Here is a 22,461-nt window from a genome sequence, read left to right on the forward strand (position 1 = left end):
GGGAAGCATGTTACATTGACTGATAATAAGTAAAATTATTGTGAATTGCAGTGAAAATCTGGCAAACATAGTACTGGCATAATTCCATGATATTTTTAGCAAGAAAGACAGTAAAGCTAACCATAAATGGCAGAGTTAAGAACTGGTAAGTGGTAGAACAATTAAGTAAAGAATTTTAGAATGGCAGCACTGCATTGTCGTAAGGGCTAACCATGAGTGTCCAGGCCAGGGAGTGAAGGCAGAATAAGATGATATAGCTGGAGAAGTGGGAGAAATTGACGAACTGATTATTTCACGGGAAAAGATTTAAAAAGGTATTTTGTCATTCTGAGAGCACTTAAAGATGAAAGTGTTTTAAAGCCATGACCAGAGATGATTATGAGCAGAGGATTTCTGCAGACATCTAGAACAGCTAGAAACAGAGCAGACAGCAGGGAACAGAGCAGACAGGAATGCTGGACAAAAAATGCTGGACAAAGGACATCACTGAGTCATGTGACACCAGTGCGTCTTGAATTTTAACATGCATATAAATCAACTGGGATCTTGTTAAAATGAAGGTTCTTATTCAACAGGCCCGGATATGAACTGAAACTGTATTTCTAATGAGCTCCCAGGTGATGTCAATACTGCTGGATCCTTGGATCATATGGAGTAACAAGGTTCTAGAAGAGTTCTCCTCAGTTCAGGTACTTTCTCCACAAGATGCACGTGAGCAAGACACTCCCACTTAATAATGTCTCCCATTCCATGAAGTGACTCTAAAGTGTAGCCTGAAAATCCTACATAGAAATTCTAATTTGTATTCTTCTCTCATTAAAAATTACTTTCATACATCAATAGAAACCATTAACTTCTCAAAAGTTTGTGATAGAGCAGGATAAAAAATTTAATATTTCCTAATTTAGCTATGGTGCTTTAATCTTTCTGATGCCATATCTCCCACAAAATTGGATTTCAATTAGGGCTGCATTCACCTTTTAAAAGTGGTGTCAAGAGTGCAGTAAACAGTGCCAAATAGGACAAATCAGAAAACAGGGCCCTCAGGAACAAGCTGAAAGAACTGAGATTTATTCAGCTTGGAAGTCATCTGGTTGAGGAATAATTTAATGATCACTAAATATATATATTTATATTAGATATACATATATAACAATTTATACATACATATACAAGATATACATATATAACAATCAAATAGTACCTATTAATCACAAGAGCCAAAATAAAGCTTCTTTAATTTATAAAATATTTAGTTACTAATGTAAATAACACTTTTGTAAATCTTCAACATAACAGGCTCACTTCAGTGCAGGATGATTTTAAATGAGGTATTATTTTATAAAGACTCAAAAACTAACCTTTAAAAATTTCTATTAATTTCCTGAATAATAAGTTTCTTATTTATACAGTAAGTGCTCATAATATGTAAAGAAGGATTACTGGAATAATATATGTCAAAAATCCTGAGAAGCAGTAGGCCAGGTATACCTAACTGTTCACCTCTGATTTTCCTAACATGAGAAGCAAACCTCTTTCCTCCTGGCCTCCTGATTCTATGAGGGAGCTTTTTTCTGAAGCAACATATCTGATCTTCCTACTTCCCCTCCAACTTTTATCCAAGGAAGAGGAATGACTTATCTAATTGGTATGCTTAGAAAAAGAAATACAAATTGGATACATCATTCCTCTTTGGAATTTCTCTTTGCTCAGAAGACCCAAAAGAGGGGAAAGAAGGGATTGAATTGGGCATCAAGACCCTCTTTTGCCTCTTCTTAGCAACAGAAAGGGTACATTCTACTCTGTTCTATGCCATGTGATAGACTAGGAGAACCCTGTTGCTGTCCAGCTGAACCAGTAACAGAAGTTGGGGGGAGGTGAGTCTGTCTAGGGGTGAAATACTAGACTATCTAAGACATATCCACCAAGTCACTCTTTTTTTTAAAAATCAAGGATAATATTGGGTCTGACATTTGGGTCTTCTATCAGACTCTTGTGTATCTCTCAAATGACCCAGAGCTAGGAAGGCGATGAGAAAGGAATGGCTTATTGCTCCCTCCCCCAATAAATCCCAATAATTAGGAAAAAAGGTATTTTTTTACCTATATGTACAATATTAAGTAAAATTCTCCTCATTTTGTACTATATTAAACATCACAAAGAGTTACCATATCATCATTTAACTATTACAATACTACAATATAACCTAAAGTTTTTGCACTAAAATCTTACCTTAATAAAACGTTCATATCGCGCCTTCACTATTGGATTATTTAAAATGCTTGTAGCAGTCAAGACACTCTCTCTTTTTATTTGTTCCTTATAAGCCTATGAAAAACAGAACACAGAGATACTTGAAAGCCATGCCATGAAAAATATTTCCTTAATTAAAATGACTGCATGCTCGAATCCTTAGTATTAAATGACTTATTTTCTGGCAAATTAAGCTATAAAGCAACAACAGCTACTGTGACCACAATCTAAATCATCTATGAATTAAAACAATGAAGATTCAAAAAGCGAATCAACTTCAGCAAAAAACACTTAGTCACCAAACACTCTAAGTCCGGGTCTACTAAACAGTTGCTTTCTCTCCTTTTCACTCTACATCCAACTCCCCCAGCCCCAGCTACTCCAACTATTCATTTTCATGCTATCAAAAAAAGAAAGACTAATTTTTCATACTGCTAGAGTCTTTCTCTGGGCTGTAAATAGTACAAGAATGTATTATACAAAGGAGGAAAGGTAATAAAATGGAATGTCTAATTGCCAAAAATGTGTCAAGGGAATATCAAAAAAGAGAAAGGACAAAGATTTAAAAAAAGATTGTACGTGCTCAAAGTGGCTAAAAAAATCTGAGTTAAATGAGGTTCACGTCAATACAAAATATGAATTTAAGACTCAGGAATGCTCTATTTAAAACTTAAGTCTTTAATATTTGAATTTTTAAATTTGCTTTTCAAATAAACTAATTTCTCACAAAGTAAATATTTTTATTTGAAATAAATTTGACTAAATAAAACTAACACAGAAGCAGAAATATACTAATCAAGAAGAAAATAGTAAATTTTTCCTAGAAGTTTTGAGTAAATTCTACTAAAAACATAACAATACATAGTAACTGGTAATCCTACTTTTTAAATTTATTTTTCCCAGTCATCAAAATGTATGCTATAATCAAGTCTTTCTTTTTTGTTCTAAAATACACAAACACACACTCATAAAATCATTTTGTACCATGTTAAAAAAACGTTAACAAAAAAAAAACGTTCAACAGCTATGATTTCCTGAATACTTACTATGTGCCAGGCACTACTTTAAGTGCCTTTTATATATTTTTTTTTTTTTTTTTTTTTTGCGGTACGCAGGCCTCTCACTGTTGTGGCCTCTCCTGTTGCGGAGCACAGGCTCCGGACGCGCAGGGTCAGCGGCCATGGCTCACGGGCCCAGCCGCTCTGCGGCACGTGGGATCTTCCCAGACAGGGGCACGAACCCCTGTCCCCTGCATCGGCAGGCAGACTCTCAACCACTGCGCCACCAGGGAAGCCCTTATATTTTAATTAACCTAATCCTTAATCAGTCACATAAGAGAAGAGAGATTATCCATCCTCATTTTATAGATAAGGAAACTTAGACAAAGAAAAGTTTATTACTTGCTTAACACATGTATGTACTGAACCAGGATTCAGAGAAGTCTTGCTCCAGAGCCCACAATACTACACTTAACCACTATATTACACTAAGTACCTTTACAGTAATTCACTCATGAGATTAATTATATTGTACACAAGTAGGTAGGTGTGAAAACAACAGCCTTTAAACAGCAATAAGGGATTAATGAACAATTCAATGACTTCATTAAGACAAATTAAAACTTGCCTGCTTCCCTTTGATATGATCAGGAGATTTTAAGTGCTGCTGAACTGAGCTATGTAAAGCAGGGATATACACACTGCAAGCACTGCAGTGAACAGTCTCTACTTTCATCATGTGATCATCTGCAGTAACACCTACAAAAGAAATACAACTATTAATAAGAAAAGTATGATTCACATACTTCTGACAAATCAAGTTTTCACTATTTCATTTCCATGATTATTTATGCCCCTTATTCCAAAAAAAGGATCAGAGTATATAGGTAGAGTTCTTTTGCCGTATCTCATTCATCTGCATATATAGATTGAAAACTATATGGATAAAAGATTAAAATTATAAAGTATAATTACATTATATTTCCTAATCATGTTATATACACTGATGCTCTGAGGTCTATAAGTCCAACCCCAAAAAATATAATATAAAAAAAAAAAAGCTGATTTTCTAGTAAAATAAGAATTTCCATGCTTATGAATGTGGGTGGGTAGGGATCGTAAAAATATGTCAAAATTGTATTCATAAGGAACAAAAACATATGTTAGATCTTAAAAATGGTGACTGAGGTGTATTACAGGTGAAGGCTACTTTATATGTTTTTAACACCTATTTTATTTGTTGATTTCTGCACATCCCAATAGAGAGTAGCAGCTTTGGCTACCTGGCTTATCACTGTATGTTTGGCTCTTAGCAACAGTGCCTGACACATAATAGGACCTCAGTAAATATGTTAAATTAATAAGTTATATGTATATTCACAGGAATTTTCTTTAAACGCTGCACATGAAAAACTGTTGGGAACACACCAGTTTCCTTGGAATTATATCACTTTTAAAGAACCATGTATTTTTTTATGTTGAAAAAATTGACTTGGCTCTTCCTTTGGGCAACTGAACTTATCACGTCATTCGATTAAGAAAACAGTATACAACATGTAGCTTCAATTCAATAAAAAGATCCCCATGATCTTATATTTCATTCTTGAAGTAACATTTTAAGGTACTAGTTACTGTGACCATCTGTATCTGCTGGTTGCACATCTGCAGATTCAACCAACCATGGCTGAATTTTTTTTTTTTTTTTTTGCGATATGCGGGCCTCTCACTGTTGTGGCCTCTCCCGTTGCGGAGCACAGGCTCCGGACGTGCAGGCTCAGCGGCTATGGCTCACGGGCCCAGCCGCTCCGCGGCATGTGGGATCTTCCAGGACCGGGGCACGGACCCATGTCCCCTGCATCGGCAGGCGGACTCTCAACCACTGCGCCACCAGGGAAGCCCCATGGCTGAATTTTTAAAATAGAAAATATTTAATACTCCAATAAAGATGTTAAAATATATATATATATATATATATTTAAAAATAAAAAAGGTAGAAAATATTTTAAAAATTCCAGAAAGTTCCATAAAGCAGAATTCCATGCTGACAATTATTTACACAGCATTTATACTGTATTAAGTATCATAAGTAATCCAGAGATGATTTAAAGTATATAAGAGGACATGTATAGTTTATATGCAAATACTACACCCATTTTATATAAGGGACTTGAGCATGATGGGTTTTGTTATCTGCAGGGAAGTCCTAGAACCAATCTCCGTCAGATACATAAAGACAACTGTCTATGCAAGGGAAGGATATAAGAGAAAATGGCACTTTCCAGGAATTACAAGTAATTCATTATGGCTGGGGCACAGACTATAAAGAAGGGATGACAGGGAAAAACAGCAGCGCCTAGATTATGAACAGCTTTGTGTGCCATGTCTAGGAATCTGAACTTTATTCTGTGGAGGATGGGGAAGCCACTGAAAATTCCTGAAGTAATAAAATCATGCAGTAAAATTAAAGATAAGAAAAACTAAAAGTAAGGAAACTGGTTAGAAAGATACTGTAACTGCCAAAAGAACAGATAAAGCTTTGAACAAATTCAATATTTAAAAGAGGAAGTAAAGAAACAGACTTGGTACATATTTAAAAGATAGAACCGACAGAACACAATGCTACAGACATAGTAAAGGTGAGTACTAAGATTAACTTCAAAGTTCTGGTTTTGATGATGGGGCCACTTTCCAAGATGAATGAGGAGATATTTGTTAAGTTTTTGTTTTGTTTTCTTTTGGGGGTGGAGGACGCTCAAGGGGAGGATAAATTTTTTGGATATGTTCACTTTGTGAGACTGCTAAAGAGAGATATCAGTAGGCAGTTGCATGTAGGAGATTGGAGTTAGAAGAGACCTGTACATAAGATATAGGTCTATAAGTAATCAACATATAGATGTTGATTTAAACTCTGTATGTAAATTAATTCATCAGGAAGATATATAAAGAGAGATGATAATGGGACTGACAATACTGAAAAATATCAACTTCCAAAAGCTTAGTAGAGAAGGAAAAGCACAAAGAATAAAAATGACAAGGGGGGGCTTCCCTGGTGGTGCAGTGGTTGAGAGTCCGCCTGCCGATGCAGGGAACACGGGTTCGTGCCCCGGTCCGGGAAGATCCCACATGCCGCAGAGCAGCTGGGCCCGTGAGCCATGGCCGCTGAGCCTGCGCGTCCGGAGCCTGTGCTCCACAACGGGAGAGGCCACAACAGTGAGAGGCCCACGTACCGCAAAATAAAAACAAAAACAAAACAAAACAAAAATGACAAGGAAATAAAGAAAACATCAGGGCACTGAGATACCACAGAAACCAAGGGAGGAAACAGATTCACAAAGAATACAGTTATCAGTGGAAAATGTTGCAGAAGAAAGATAATGATTCAAAAGAACATACTGAAGTTGGTGTTGGTAACCTCTGTCATAGCAGTTTCAGTAGACTAATGGTAGCAGAAACTTGTCTGCTGTGAGTAAAGTAATAAATGAGAGTGAAAAAAGAGAGACCAGTGTGGACTATGCTTAAAGAAGTGTGGTTGTTTAAACAGAAAGGCAGGTTTTAGAGGAACTAGTGTCTATGCTTTTTTCTTCTCCTTTGGGGCTTATGAGAAGGGATAAGAGAGACAGAGGACATACAGAAGTACAGGCGGCCCTCTGTATCCATGGCTTCTGCATCCATGGACACTGGAGAGCCAACTATGGGACTTGAGCATCTGCAGATTTTGGTACCCGAAGCAGGTCCTGAAACCAATCTCTCTTGGAACCTAGGGACAACTATATCTTCCATGTGGAGGCAAAGCTGAGTTTTCCTCTATGAAGGAAATGAAGTGAAAGACGTAAGGGCAGGTAGTGATAAATTTGTAAGCATGAGAACAGGAATCAAAGGATTCCATTTCTGATAACCCACTCAGGCCTACCACATATGACTATGTACTATATCACTCTATTGCAGCGGTCCCCAACCTTGTTGGCACCAGGGACCGGTTTTGTGGAAGGCAATTTTTCCATGGACGGGGTGGAGGGGGGATGGTTTTGGGATGTTTCATGTAATACATTTATTGTGCACTTTATTTCTATTACTATTACATTGTAATATATAATGAAATAATTATATAACTCACCATAATGCAGAAACAGTGGGAGCCCTAAGCTTGTTTTCGCTTGTCACTCACTGATAGGGTTTTGATATGTCTGTAAGCAATTGATTTATTATGGTCTCTGTGCAAACCTCTCTGCCAATGATAATCGGTACTTGCAGCTGCTCCCCAGCACTAGCATCACCACCTCAGCTCCCCCTCAGATCATCAGGCATTAGATTCTCACAAGGAGCGTGCAACCTAGATCCCTCGCATGCATAGTTCACTGTAGGGTTCGAGCTCCTATGAGAATCTAATGCCGCTGCTGATCTAACAAGAGGAGGAGCTCAAGCGATAACGCAAGCGATAGGGAATGGCTGTAAATACAGATGAAACTTTGCTCACTTGCCCACCGCTCACCTCCTGCTATGCAACCTGGTTCCTAACAGGACACAGACCAGTACTGGTCCATGGCCCAGGGGTTGGGGACCCCTGCTCTAATGGGCATCATTTACACTGAAATAGGTATGTAAAATATATATGTAAATTTCTAAATTAATTTGTTTAAATACTTACCTTCCATGACATCTTTTTCAATTATTTTGACTACTTCTGTTTGATTATTTGTCTGTTGCTTACGAATAGATGTTTTCTTGAATTTATTTACCATACATTCCTAGAAAACAAAATAGAAAGAATCCAGAAAGTTTTCAGTGAGCACATAGTATAGGCCTAGCACCATGCTTGGCCTATGGAAGATAACAATATCTGTTATATAAGAACTAGTAAATGTTCTCAAGGAGCTTACAATTTAGTTGGAAAGACTAATACAAAGTCCCAGGAAACTACAAAAAGTATTTACTTTTCAAGATGTATTTTAGGTACATAGAGAGAGAGAGATCGAAGACAGCTGACAGGCAAGAGATCGTCTCAGGACAGGTGAATATGAAAGTCCTAAATAACAGTTAGGAACCCGTTAAACAAAATTACAGAAAGAAATTTTAATTAACGTACACAATTCTGCAAGGATATAGAGGAGTAAATGATTCCTGTACTTCTAACCTTCTAACAGCTCCATCTCTTTTGCCCAAACTAATTGTATGTACAGTTAGCAGTCCAGATCCAGCCCTGGCCCCAACTATCCACCCTTTCTCCAAGCCACTTCTGCCTACACCATCACGCTGGGGCCTTCCACTCAATAGTGTCATCTGTTTAAGTGTGAGTGTGTTCAATTTCCAATTTTTGTTAGTTCACTGAGGGGAGCGTCTTTGTCTTCAGTGCCTGAACAGCACCTTCCGTAAGTATTCAAGAAAAACTGTTGAACTGATGATCACATTCTGATAATATAAAGGACACTAATCAAACACGAGGCTCTGGCTCTGAATTCAGACTTCCATTTATTGAAAGTCACTGAACTGCTCTGAGCATGATCTTTTAGGATAAAGAGGAGTTAGTATAAGGCTGAAATGAAATATGAAGAAAAGTACCCAACACAACACCAGGTACACAGAAGACTGTTAATAGATGATAGCTGATTCTGTATCAATAAACAGCTGTTAAAGGAATTTTTTCCTGACACCTCTGCCAGAAACTACTGTGAAAAATGTACTCTCAAATAACAAATCTAAAATCTATGAAAGAGGAATCCACGTCTACTTCTGAGCTAATTTTAAAACAACTCTTTCTTTAAGTGAATAGTAAATTAAATTCTTAGAAACATAAAATGGGAGAAAGATGGGAAACTATGAAAATATAAGAAATTCAAATGTCAGATAAAGTGCTTCTCACTTCAGAAACAGCTACTTACATGCAAAAATTCCATAACTACTTTATCGAATTTGGTTTGTTTTTGAATATGATCTAATGTTTCCTGGTGTGAAGAACTTTCCAGATGCAGTTCAATATCTTTTTCTTCAAATGTTCGAAATTTACAAAATGAACACGTGAATGCCATTCTGTAAGGGAAAAAAAAAGTTTTTCTTTAAATACTACCTTATTTACTTAGAAAGAGTTCATAAGACTATACCAATGAAATTAATTTTCCCAGCATAAATGATTTCCTCTCTTCCATTTAATGGTTGATTTAAATTTAGCTTAAGTCAGAAAAAGATAGTATCTAAGTACCTGTCTGGACACTGTTATTATACCAATTGGCATCGCTGGCCCACACTGGAGCTTCTGGGTATGAAAGATGGATCAATGAATCTACTTAATCTAATCCTAAACTATCCACTTCAAGTCTAGATCAGTTAGAAAGCCAGAGCAAACTTCAAGCAGTATCAAGTTCCGAAGTTCTACTACTTATTTTACACTCTGTTCCATCCTCAAGCTTCCAAACCACTGAAGTAGTGACAACAAAGCCAGGTGGAACATCAGACAACCGTAATTCTCTCTGTTAGAGCTCTTGGATGATCAAAAGTCCTGCCCTGTAAAAATCACTTCAGGATGACTAATCAGCCTGGACTGGACAAATGCACTCATTTAGAAGCTCAGGAGGCACTCCAGAATGAATTTTCCCTTTTTCTGCCATTTAATTATTCCTACCTCATATATTCTTGTTACTTCCTTTTCCTCGAATTACAACACTAGTTTCCTAATTGGTTTCTTTGCCTCTAGTCTCCATTTTCCAACTAATTCCTTACAGTACTATTATACTTATTTTCCTGGGTAAGAGTATAGGATCTGATATCTACTGCTGGGTTTATTTCCTAGCACCCTTATGTGACCTCAGGCAACTTAACTTATCTGGGCCTTAGTTTTCTTATCTTAGTAAGATTAAAACCCTCATAGAGGTGTTTGAGCATCCTCAGATTTTGGTATTTGAGGGTCGGGTGGGGGTCGGGTAGGAGGGGTGGTGGTCCTAGAATCAATCCACTGTGCGATGACTGTAAATATCAAAAAATCATTCCTATATATCTTTTTTTTTTTTTTTTTGGCTCTGTTGTGTCTTTGTTGCTGCGTGCGTGCTTTCTCTAGTTGTGGTGAGCAGGGGCTACTCTTCATTGTGGTGCGTGGGCTTCTCACTGTGGTGGCTTCTCTTGTTGCAGAGCACAGGGCTCTAGGCGTGCAGGCTTCAGTAGTTGTGGCACACGGGCTCAGTAGTCGTGGCACACGGGCTCAGTAGTCGTGGCACACAGGCTCAGTAGTTGTGGCTCGCGGGCTCTAGAGCACAGGCTCAGTAGTTGTGGCGCACAGGCCTAGTTGCTCCACGCCATGTGAGATTTTCCCAGACCAGGGTTCGAACCCGTGTCCCGCACACTGGCAGGCAGATTCTTAACCACTGTGCCACCAGGGAAGTCCCATTCCTATATATCTTTGATCAAACCTTTTCATTTGACTCTCAGGAATTTTTTCACATCCAAATTGATGTATCTGCCTTTTCAAGGAAACAGGTTTTTGTTTTTGTTTGCTTAAACACAATACTTTATCGATTCTAAGACATATTTTTCCTTATTGCATCTCGGAAATCAGTCTGTATCATAAAATTAATGACATATCACAATCTCTTTTGGCCAGATAGATTATTGCTTGTGCATGTAAAAAATCAGGAATTCCAGTTTTAAAATCTGTAGAGTGATTGTCAGTGGCTTGAAAGTCCCAAGGACAATTATACAGCATTCTTTTAGACCCTGACAACCAAATAGCTATGGGAGAGGTGGAGAGTAGCAAATTGAATATGTCAATATCCTTGAGACAGGAATCAAACATAGGCTAACTATACACAACTACAGCACCAGCTTAAGACACCAATAACAGCTTTTTAAAAAATATCTTTTCTTTTTTTACTTTTTTCCAGTTTTATTGAGATTGACATATAACATTGTGTAAGTTTAAGATGCATAACGTAATTATTTGATACATGTATCTATTGTGAAATGATGAGCACAATGAGTTTAGTTAACGTCCAACACTTCACTAGTTATATTTTTTTTCTTGTGCTGAGAACTTTGAAGATCTACTCTCTTAGCAACTTCAAATATATATACAGTATTGTTAACAACAGTCACCATGCTGTACAATATATCCCCAGAACTTATTTATCTTATAATTGGACGTTTGAACCTTTTGGCCATCTACTCAATTTTCCAACCCCCAAACCCCGGAAACAGTGTTTTTATGAGTCCAATTTGCAGACTCTACTAAGCACAAACCTGTATCCATCTCCATATTTCTCACTGTTTTTTTCTCTTCTGCGCCTTTGTTTCTCTCGCCGAGCCTCAATTCGTCGCTTTTCTTCTTCTTCATTTTTAGGATCTGTTTTTGCTAGGGGATCAGACAAAAGAGTTAAAAATAAAAATCATTTTTCCATTCTCCTTTTCCAGTCCCCAGTTCATAAACTATAGACATACAAGATTTACTTGACGGTCATTATCTAAATTGAACTCACCACAAAAATCAGAATTTGAGATTACCCAGCATTTCTGAAACTTCATTCATGTGAATAACATCATCATGAACTTTGCCTATTTACTTCTCACCTATGTTATTATCTGCTACATATTTTTCTGTAGATCTGCTCATTTTTTCTTATCCTCATTTTAAGCAATAATATCCACATCACCTAAAATAATTTTGAATACCATACTCTGGGAAACACGGAAATAACCTGACCTTGCATGAATGTGGAAAAACAATGAGCACTAGAAAGAGAGCCTTGGATACAAAAACTCATTTATTATAGCAGCTCTCCCAAAATTTCTTAAAATGTATAAACTCTAAAACAAAAGCAGATTCTTCCTCTTTTTCTCAAAACATGCCTTAATGCGAATACACAGTACAAAATGCACTATTTTAACCATTTCAAAGTGTACCATTTAGTGGCTTTAAGTGCATCACAATGTTGTGCAACCATCACCACTATTTAGTTCCAGAACTTTTTAATCACTCCAAAGAGAAACCCCATATCCATTAAGCAGTCACTAATGCACCTGGTAAAACTACCAATCTGCTTTCTGTCTCTACAGATTTTCCTATTCTGGATATTTTATATAAACAAAGGATACAATACGTGGCATTTTTTTGTCTGGCTTCTTTTATTTAGCATAATGTTTTCAAGGTTCACCCATGTGTTGTACCATGTATCAGTACCTCCTTCCTTTTTATGGCTGAATAATATTCCACTGTGCGAATACACCACATTTTTTTCATCCATTCATCTGCTGATGAACATTTGGATTGTTTCCACCTTTTAACACTTGTGAATGATGCTGCTATGAACATTTATATACAAGTTTTTGTTTGAATACTTCTTTTCAATTCTTTGAAGTATGTATCTAGGAGTGGAATTGTTGGTTCATATGGTAAGTCTACGTTTAATCATTTGAGGAACCATCAAACTGTTCCCCACAGCAGCTGCACCACTTTACATTCCCACCAGTACTGTATGAGGGTTCTAATTTCTCCACATCCTCATCAATACTTGTTATTTTCCTTTTTTTATATTTTTTTTGCGGTACACGGGCCTCTCACTGCTGTGGCCTCTCCCGTTGCAGAGCACAGGCTCCGGACGTGCAGGCTCAGCGGCCATGGCTCACTGGCCTAGCCGCTCCGTGGCATGTGGGATCTTCCCAGACCGGGGCACGAACCCGTGTCCCCTGCATCGGCAGGCGGACTCTCAATCACTGCGCCACCAGGGAAGCCCTCCTTTTGTTATTTTTAAGACCATCGACTTCACATGGTGTGAAGTGGTATCTCATTGTATTAAAAGAAAAAGGTTCTTTCTTATGATACAATTAACTTTAGACTTACAAAAAAAAAAACCTCATCTGCCCTCAAACTTTTCCTTTTATACACTGTTTATCCTTTTGGATTACCTTTGGAAAAATATCTAATACAAAATCATGAACACCTGGGGATTTCATAAACTTAACTGTAAACAAATATTAAGTACTTGCTATGCATACAGTGGGATGTTTCAAAACTATATAAAATACCTTAAAATTAAATATCTAGATTATTTTTCATCTTTTTTTTTTCTTTTTTTTTTTTTTTTTGGTGGTACGCGGGCCTCTCACTGTTGTGGCCTCTCCCGTTGCGGAGTACAGGTTCCGGACGCGCAGGCTCAGCGGCCATGGCTCACGGGCCCAGCCGCTCCGCGGCATGTGGGATCTTCCCAGACCGGGGCACGAACCCGTGTCCCCTGCATCGGCAGGCGGACTCTCAACCACTGCGCCACCAGGGAAGCCCTATTTTTCATCATTTTATAAGAGCTTAAATGTACATTATTATTTTATTAACCATTTTCAATATCCTCCTTCAGTTCCCCTCAAATCCTCACTCTGTATAAAATCCACTTGTACATGACCTTAAACTAGAAGCAGTTCCATTTCCCTTCATGTGCTAAAACTACGATATATGTTGTACCTCTATCCAAATGACTGAATACGGTTCCTTTCCTACTTCTTTTCAACAAATCATATAGTCTATATACTACAGTGTAGCAAGACTTCTTATTCCTAAATATTCAGCAGACATCTTTCAGAATGCCCACCTCATGCCTAAAAGTGAAAGCCTGATTTGACTACAGGATTTTGGCTTCATTGTTAGTTATACTACACTGCTCTCTCAAGTTTTGCTAAAAAGAAAAAAAAAGTTGGGTCACATATAGCCGCTTTAGTGGCAAATCAGTTTCTGATTCAAACTTTGCAATATTTATTTAACTATACCTGCAAAATATATCTTTGAAATCTATCCCAAGAGGATCAACTGAATTGCCTAGTCTAGAAATATTTAGAGTACACAATTCAGTAAATAGCAATCTATCATCTAAAACAGTATAAAAGTTATCCTTACTAACACACACTCTACCTATTAGCAGGTTTCCTGAATTCCAGAATATTGCTATTTTTTACTAAATAATACAGATGTCCCACGCAAAGCATGGCAGGAAAGTAGATTTAAGAATAGTATTTAAACCGTTCCTGAGTCTTGTATTAAAACTTATAATTTTAAGGAAAAAAATCCAACATTTGCAATATCAATTATTTTTTCAAATATGATACATTAAAATGTCTGTAATGTTGTAATTAGATTAAAAAAGACACTATCAAACTCTCAGAGGAAAACATAAGCAGAACACTCTATGACATAAATCACAGCAAGATCCTTTCTGACCCACCTCCTTGAGAAATAGAAATAAAAACAAAAATAAACAAATGGGACCTAATGAAACTTCAAAGCTTTTGCATAGCAAAGGAAACTATAAACAAGACGAAAAGACAACCCTCAGAATGGGAGAAAATATCTGCAAATGAAGCAACTGACAAAAGATTAATCTCCAAAATTTACAAGGAGCTCATGCAGCTCAATATCAAAAAAACAAACAACCCAATCCAAAAATGGGCAGAAGACCTAAACAGACATTTCTCCAAAGAAGATATACACACTGCCATCAAACACATGAAAGGATGCTCAACATCATTAATCATTAGAGAAATGCAAATCAAAACTACAATAAGGCATCACCTCACACAAGTCAGAATGGCCATCATCAAAAAAATCTACAAACAATAAATGCTGGAGAGGGTGTGGAGAAAAGGGAACCCTCTTGCACTGTTGGTGGGAATGTAAATTGGTACAGCCACTATGGAGAACAGTATGGAGGTTCCTTAAAAAACTAAAAATATAACTACCATACAACCCAGTAATCCCACTACTGGGCATATACCCTGAGAAAACCATCATTCAAAAAGAGTCATGTACCAAAATGTTCAATGCAGCTCTATTTACAATAGCCAGGACACGGAAGCAACCTAAGTGTCCATCAGTAGATGAATGGATAAAGAAGATGTGGCACACATATACAATGGAATATTACTCAGCCATAAAAGGAAATGAAATTGAGTTATCTGTAGTGAGGTGGATGGACCTAGAGTCTGTCATACAGAGTGAAGTAAGTCAGAAAGAGAAAAACAAACACCGTATGCCAACACATATATATGGAATCTAAGAAAAAAGAAAAAAGTTCATGAAGAACCTAGGGGCAAGACGGGAAAAAAGACACAGACCTACTAGAGAATGGACTTGAGGATATGGGGAGGGGGAAGGGTAAGCTGTGACTAAGTGAGAGAGTGGCATCGACATATATACACTACCAAACGTAAAATAGCTAGCTAGTGGGAAGCAGCCGCATAGCACAAGGAGATCAGCTCGGTGCTTTGTGACCACCTAGAGGGGTGGGACAGGGAGGGTGGGAGGGAGGGACACACAAGAGGGAAGAGATATGGGAACATATGTATAACTGATTCACTTTGTTATAAAGCAGAAACTAACACATCATTGTAAAGCAATTATACACCAATAAAGACGTTAAAATATATATATATATCTCTTAGTTTTAAAACTGGATGTAAAAAATTTGAAAAACTGGACTAGAAAAACTTGGAATATTCATTCATTACAATGATCTTAACCTCCTCCAGGCCCAACAAGATTAGGCAATCAAATATTAATTCTAAAGAAGAGAGTAATTTTTGCCCCCTTGCAATATCACCTAACTTGGAAAGATAAAATGCTTTTCAGTCATCAAGGCAAAAGTAAAATAAATATAAAAAGCAAAAAATAATTCAGTGTACAGTCAAAAACAGGCAAAGTATTTGTTGTATATTATTTTGTTATTATGTTTTCACAAAGAATGCTGAGAAAGACATTTCCTTACCTTTTATTTATGTATCCTCTTGACAATCTAATTTGGTCAAATGTACTTGATTTCATTTAGAGATACATTACAAAGTTAAGTAAAATACAATGACGGAGAAAAGAAACAGAGTAATCTGGCTCTGAACTTTTTTTTTTAAGATTTATTGAGATATAATTCAGTATAAACCATACGATCCACCCATTTAAAGTATGTAATCCAATGTTTTTTAGAACATTCACAGGTATGTGCAAACATTACCATAATCAATTCTAGAACATTTTCATCACCTTACAAAGAAATCTGGTACCCTGGTATTACTCCCTACACACCCCAGAGCCCAAAGCAACCACTAATCTACTTTCTATCCCTATAGACTTCTGTATTCTACACTTTCAAATGAAAAGAATCATATTATGTGGACTTTTGTGACTGGCTTCTTTCACTTCATTAATCTTTTCAAAGTTCATCCAAGTTGTAGCATGTATCAGTACTTCACTCCATTTTTATGGCTGGAAACTATTCTACCATTCTATTCTGTATGGACGTACCACATTTTGTTTATCCATTTATCCACTGATGAGCATTTGGGTTGTTTCTACCTTTTGGCTACTATGAACAATGATGTTATATGTATCTGTACACAAATTTCTGTGCAGACATATGTTTTCATTTTTCTTGGTATATACCTGGGAGTGGAACTGCTGGATCATATGGTAATTTGTTTAACCATTTGAGGAACTGTTTTCCAAAGTGCCTGGACCATTTTACATTCCCACCAGTGGTATAAGAAGGTTCTGATTTCTCCACATCCTCGCTAAGACTTGTTATTACCTTTTTGATTCTAGCCATCCAGGTGAGTATGAAGTGGTATCTCATCGTGGTCCTGATTTAAATTTCCCTGCTAACTAATTGTTGGGAACTTTTTCATGTGCTTATTGGCTATCTGTATATCTTTTTGGGGAAAATGTCTGTTCAGATGCTCTGCTCACTTTTTTCAATTGGGCTATTTGTCTTTTTATTGAGTTTAAAAATTCTATATATTCTAGACGCCAAGTCTCTTATCAGATATGTAATTTGCAAATATTTTCTCCTACTCTGTGAGCTGTCTTTTCACTCTCTTGATGGTGTCCTTTGAAGCACAGAAGTTTTTAATTTTGATAAAGTCCAATTTACCTATTTTTTATTTGGTTGCTCATTCTTTTAGTGTCATATCTAAGAATTCCTTGCCAAATCCAAAGCCATGAAGACTTACCCCTGTTTTCTTCTGAGAGTTTTATAGTTTCAGTCCTTGCATTTAGGTGTTGCATTTTAGCTTGTGCATGTAGCAATCCAGTTGGTTCCAGCACCATTTGTTGAAAAGACTATTCTCTCCTCATTGAATAATTTTAGCATTTTTGCTAAAATAAATTTGACCATAGATTTATGAGTTTATTTCTGGACTCTCAATTCTCTTCCACTGATCTATATGTCTGGCCTTGTGCCAGTACCACTCTGTCTTGATTACTGTGGCTTTGTAGTAAGTTTTGAAATCATGAAGTAATGAGTCTTTCTATTTTGTTCTTCTTTTTTTAGGATTGTTTTGGCTATTTTAGGTCCCTTGCAATTCCCTATGAATTTTAGAATCAACTTGTCAATTTTTGCAAAGAAGTTAGGTGGCATTCTGATAGGGATTGGGCTGAATCAGTAGATCAGTTTGGAGAGTATTACGATCTTAATAATGTTAAGTCTTCTGATCTATGAACATTTATTTAGTATTCCATTTATTTAGATCCTTAATTTCTTTCAACAATGTTTTATAGTTTTCAAAGTATAAGTTTTGCGGTTTTTTAAAATTTATTTATTTTATTTATTTATTTTTGGTTGTGTGGGGTCTTCATTGCTGCACATGGGCTTTCTCTAGTTGCAGCGAGAGGGGGCTATTCTTCATTGCAGCGTACGGGCTTCTCATTGTGGTGGCTTCTCTTGCTGTGGCGCACAGGCTCTAGGTGCGCAGGCTTCAGTAGTTGTGGCATGCGGGCTCAGTAGTCGTGGCTCGCGGGCTCTGGAGCGCAGGTTCAGTAGTTGTGGCGTACGGGCTTAGTTACTCCACGGCATGTGTGATCTTCCTGGACCAGGGCTCAAACCCGTGTCCCCTGCATTGGCAGGTGGATTCTTAACCACTGCACCACCAGGGAAGCCCTACACTTCTTTTGTTAAATTTATTTCTGAGTATTCAATTCTTCTTGATGCTAAATGAATTAAATTGTTTTCTTAATTTCATTTTCTGACTGGCTCTCAATTTTTAACACTGTAAAAATGGAAATATGATTATCTCTAAGAATAATCATGTCCAGAAGATAATGAACAAATTAATTTTCTAGAAGAATGCACAGCTTTTCCTGGTACCAAGGACCAAGAAAAATTTCTTGCCTTTGACCTCATGAAGGGGATTCTATGTAATGTAACATACCACTTCTTCAATAATATATCCAACAATAAATATAACACCCAAGAAATGAGTCTGAATCAAAATCATGTGTGAGGTCTTTTTAAAAATATAGACATTCTGGCTCCACCCTAAATCAAGATGTAGCGAAGAGGGGTGAACCAGGGCATGTGAATTTAAAAAGTATCTTTTGGTAATTTTGATATCCATGACTGATTAGGGCATCTGCAGATCTGATTTCTACAACTGTAATTATTATACTGTTTCTCTATATAAATGTGAAAAATTATCTAAATGCACTGAGTTAAAAAAAATTAAAAGTACCTTGAACCATAGCAAGGTTATGTTTTCTTACTTACTGGGTGATTTGCTGAGGCTCATCTTCTCCACAGGTTTTGCTAGCTTGGGTTTCTTGATAAAGGTTCCACCAGGCTTATTAAATGGTTGCATCATTTTTCTCTTTATTCCTCTTGCAGCAGTAACTGTCACATTGGTGGGTTTGTTTTGATAGTCAACAACAATTCCAGGTCTATGAATGCTTCCAAAATCACTCATATGCTGCAAATTTGTGAAATCAAGAAATATTAGCACAATATCCAATGATAACGTATGAATTCATATATAATTTATGTTACCTATCTAAAATTTTTCACCTGAAAATTCCTCAGAATGTAACTAAATTTTACAAGTCCACTCTGAATAAATACATTGAAAAACTTTGTAAATTATTACATGAGCTCAAATCCATTGAATTAGTATTTTTATTTCCAGAAGAACATATATGAATATTTCCTGTTTTTTGATTCTTACAATTCAAAATTACTTGAGATCATAAACAACATATGTGCCTGTCAGAATATTACCACTTGTACAACTCTCTGACAACTCCTCTTCAGAGTTCCTAATCGATGTTTTCCCATGAAAAGACCTTAAAAGAAATCTTTATTTTACTAAAACCTGGCTTAAAACTAAGATACACAAAGAAGACCATATTTGAAGTTTGAAGTAAAAAAAGATCCAGAAATGATTTAGGATTTCTCCCTGTTGAAAAAGGGATGAGAAGGCGAGATGGAACATTAGTATGAAATAGGAGAGTTAAAGCATAACCATGCATCAACTTCCAAGACACACTTCAGATAAAGAATTGCATCTGACGTTCCATTCACATTCTTACCTAGAGAAACATATTCTGACCCAGAAGCCCAAGAAGCAAAAGTTTACAGACGAAGAGTCATGCAACCAAACGACTCTTTGTGTCCCTTCCTCTTCTCCTGTCGTTAACAAAATCCACTACACCAAAAGGCCACATGTTCATAGAAATTTACTCTACTAACCCTACTTTTAGAAGATAAAGATTGAGGAGTAATCTGAAGAGAAGGATCCAATGGGAATTGTACAAGTGAAGATTAAAAAAGAAAGCCCTATTGGTTCATCTATGTCATTAACAGGAAGAAAGAAAGAAAAGTCCATTCCGACTAGAATGGTGGAAACAAAGAACAGGAATACCTGTTTTTCTATCATGAAAACAAAATTGATATTTGAAGTCTCATTGAGAAAAAAATCATTTGCCTAATGGAAAACGTTAAGAGTTTTCCAAATTTTCCAACTGGAATAGATTTTCAATTTCAAAACCCAAAGCCTATTATCCCAACTATTTTCAATTAATCTACAATCATGAAGCATGGTAGAATAGCAACATATCAGTTGCTTACATTTGTATATTATGCTTAGGAATACCTATCTAACCTAGTAGACTTGAATAAATTAGTGTTTCCAGGTAATTTACATAGTCACATCAGAAAAATCTTCATCAATTATCCATTAAAGGTGCAATGCATTTTACATAAGTAAAGAGTAACTGTTATAAATGCAAAATTTCTACACAAGTATGACAAACTACACTGATGTACCAAAGGCTAGTGAGCAGTTAAAAATATGTGCCCTACAGCATTTTTTATCAGAAGTACTTTCCTCTGCAAACAGAATATTAAGAGCAACTGACTTAAAAAAAATAAAACACTCCTCATGTTATAGCAAAAATACAATATTCTTTATAGGATCAAAGTGCATAGTAACTCCACAATCTACATACCCTTACTAGGTAAAATTTCATGTCAGTCAAGTTACCTGAGAATGTAAGGCATAATCTTTATACTATATATCCTGAAATTAAATACTTGAAGACTAGTATATTTACTCATTTAAGCAGTAATTTACAAAATATTACTTCCTAGGAAGAAGCCGTAGACATGTTTATACAGGGAGGAAATTATTTCTCAATAGTAAAACTAGTGACACAGGTAAAACAGAACACCCAGCAATAGGACATACTGTAAGAGAGTAAGTTAGCAAAATTATACTGACCACAAATCATCTACAACCTATTATACATATCAACTTCTTCACCATGTAAACATGGCTAAGCTACCCTCAACTACCACCGATTTTTAGTCTCTTGTGTTTAATGTGAAATATGAAGCTTTGAAGAAATTCTACGTGCTAGAGTTTAGCAGCAAAGTATACACATTTTATCATACATTGCACCTTTAACCTACTCAAAAACTCCAGAAGGGTTCATTACCTTTACATAATCCAAGAACTGTCCCACTAGCAAAATTGCTAGTGTTTACAAGGAAAAATGCAACTCCTTTTAACCCCTTTTAGACCAAACCTAATATCCTCACCTTTTTAATAAAGGGAGATTTGGCAAAACTTTATGAACAGTCATCTCACACTGCCACGTATTTTCTGAGGTGGAAAACTTTTATAGGCAACCTAAAAATTATGCTTAGGACTCAGCTTTTCTTCAAAATACACTGGGATGAACAGTGTTTATTCTAGTTGAAAACCATGGTCTTGAAAGGGTTTAAAAGAGTGACTAGTGAAAAGAATCTGAAAAGATTCTGTTGTACTTACTCCTCGGCCTCGGCCTCTGCCTGTTGATGGTCCTCCAAAAGCATCATAGTTTCTGCTTCCAAACGTACTTTCAGGATAAGCAGGCGTTCCTCTCCCCCGAGAGCCTACAGGTGCAGGCTTCATATGGGGTGAAGAAAAACTGCTGTAGGAAGAGTAATTCTCTCTTCCTCTGTCCTCCATAAACCCAGGCCTCAATTTTGAACGGGAGTAAGGTGCTTCCCAGCTAGACCCGCCCTGGTTTCTACCTCCGAAAGAGTCAAGGCTATTCCGGTAGGAGCTCTCAAATCGACCACCATAACTACCTCCGAAGCGGCTTTGTTCGGGTTCATTAAAACCATAGCCAGATCTGTACAGATCTCGCCCACCCAGAGAAGACCTGGAGTCGTAAGACTCATAAGGTCCAAACCTGGAAGAGTTGCACAGTGAGGGAAAAAACAAAAGTAAGCTTACTAATGTTAGACAATTCAAAAGACAAATTATCAGATGACATTTATCAACTAAAATTCATTTATACCATACTGGTTTGCACAGTTCTACTTTTGTTCACACCTGATTAGGGCTGGGCAGTTCAACATGAGACCAGATAGAAAGCTATCTGAGTCAGTGTTTAAATATGAATTGAGTTAAGTAAACCTTAGCTTAAAAATCTGCTTTTTGGCAGCTTTCTATTTTATTAGAAAGAAAAGATTTGTCTGTCATTATTTAAGCCCAGCCCTAGTCTTGGGAAAAGTCATTTGTTAAAGTTCACAAACTACTCAAAACTTTCTTTGAATCCATCCCTAATACTGGAAAATACAAAATATTTACAACATTTTGGCTTTCAATGGGGACACAAATTGAGGACTACACAGATGTAGGCTACTTGTGACACAGAAGAGATCCATTTGCACCCCCAATAATCTATATGACAAAACTGCTTCATTGTGTCTACAGCAGTCAAAATTGGGAGAGTTATCTGGTTATGAAGTTTGGCAACCTGCCAAACTTTGGTTAAGGTCAATAATCAATCCTCAGTCACTTTTTACTTGTAGACTAATAAATCTAACAAATCTAGAAGGATAAGCACATAAAATAGAACATAAAAGTAAAAGACCACCAACATATACCCTCTGCATATGAATTTTCAAGGCAGATTAGAAAGAATACATTTTATAAGGTCTTC

At 36.7% G+C, this 22,461-nt stretch overlaps 1 protein-coding gene across 1 annotated transcript; it reads right to left on the minus strand.

The window, feature by feature from the left end:
- Nucleotides 1-991: 991 nt before the first annotated feature.
- On the minus strand, nt 992-21,789 carry LOC309837856 (DBIRD complex subunit ZNF326-like; the record flags this gene model as incomplete). The annotated part of the gene is given in 9 exon segments (XM_082678752.1): nt 992-1,090; nt 2,233-2,328; nt 3,880-4,010; nt 7,897-7,996; nt 9,128-9,275; nt 11,472-11,583; nt 18,743-18,941; nt 21,300-21,770; nt 21,772-21,789. Coding segments are annotated over 9 exon segments (1,338 nt in total). The 3' UTR covers nt 992-1,027.
- Nucleotides 21,790-22,461: the final 672 nt, after the last annotated feature.

The sequence above is a fragment of the Grampus griseus genome, assembly GCF_964374135.1.
Source record: "Grampus griseus genome assembly, chromosome: 1".
NCBI lineage: Eukaryota > Metazoa > Chordata > Mammalia > Artiodactyla > Delphinidae > Grampus > Grampus griseus.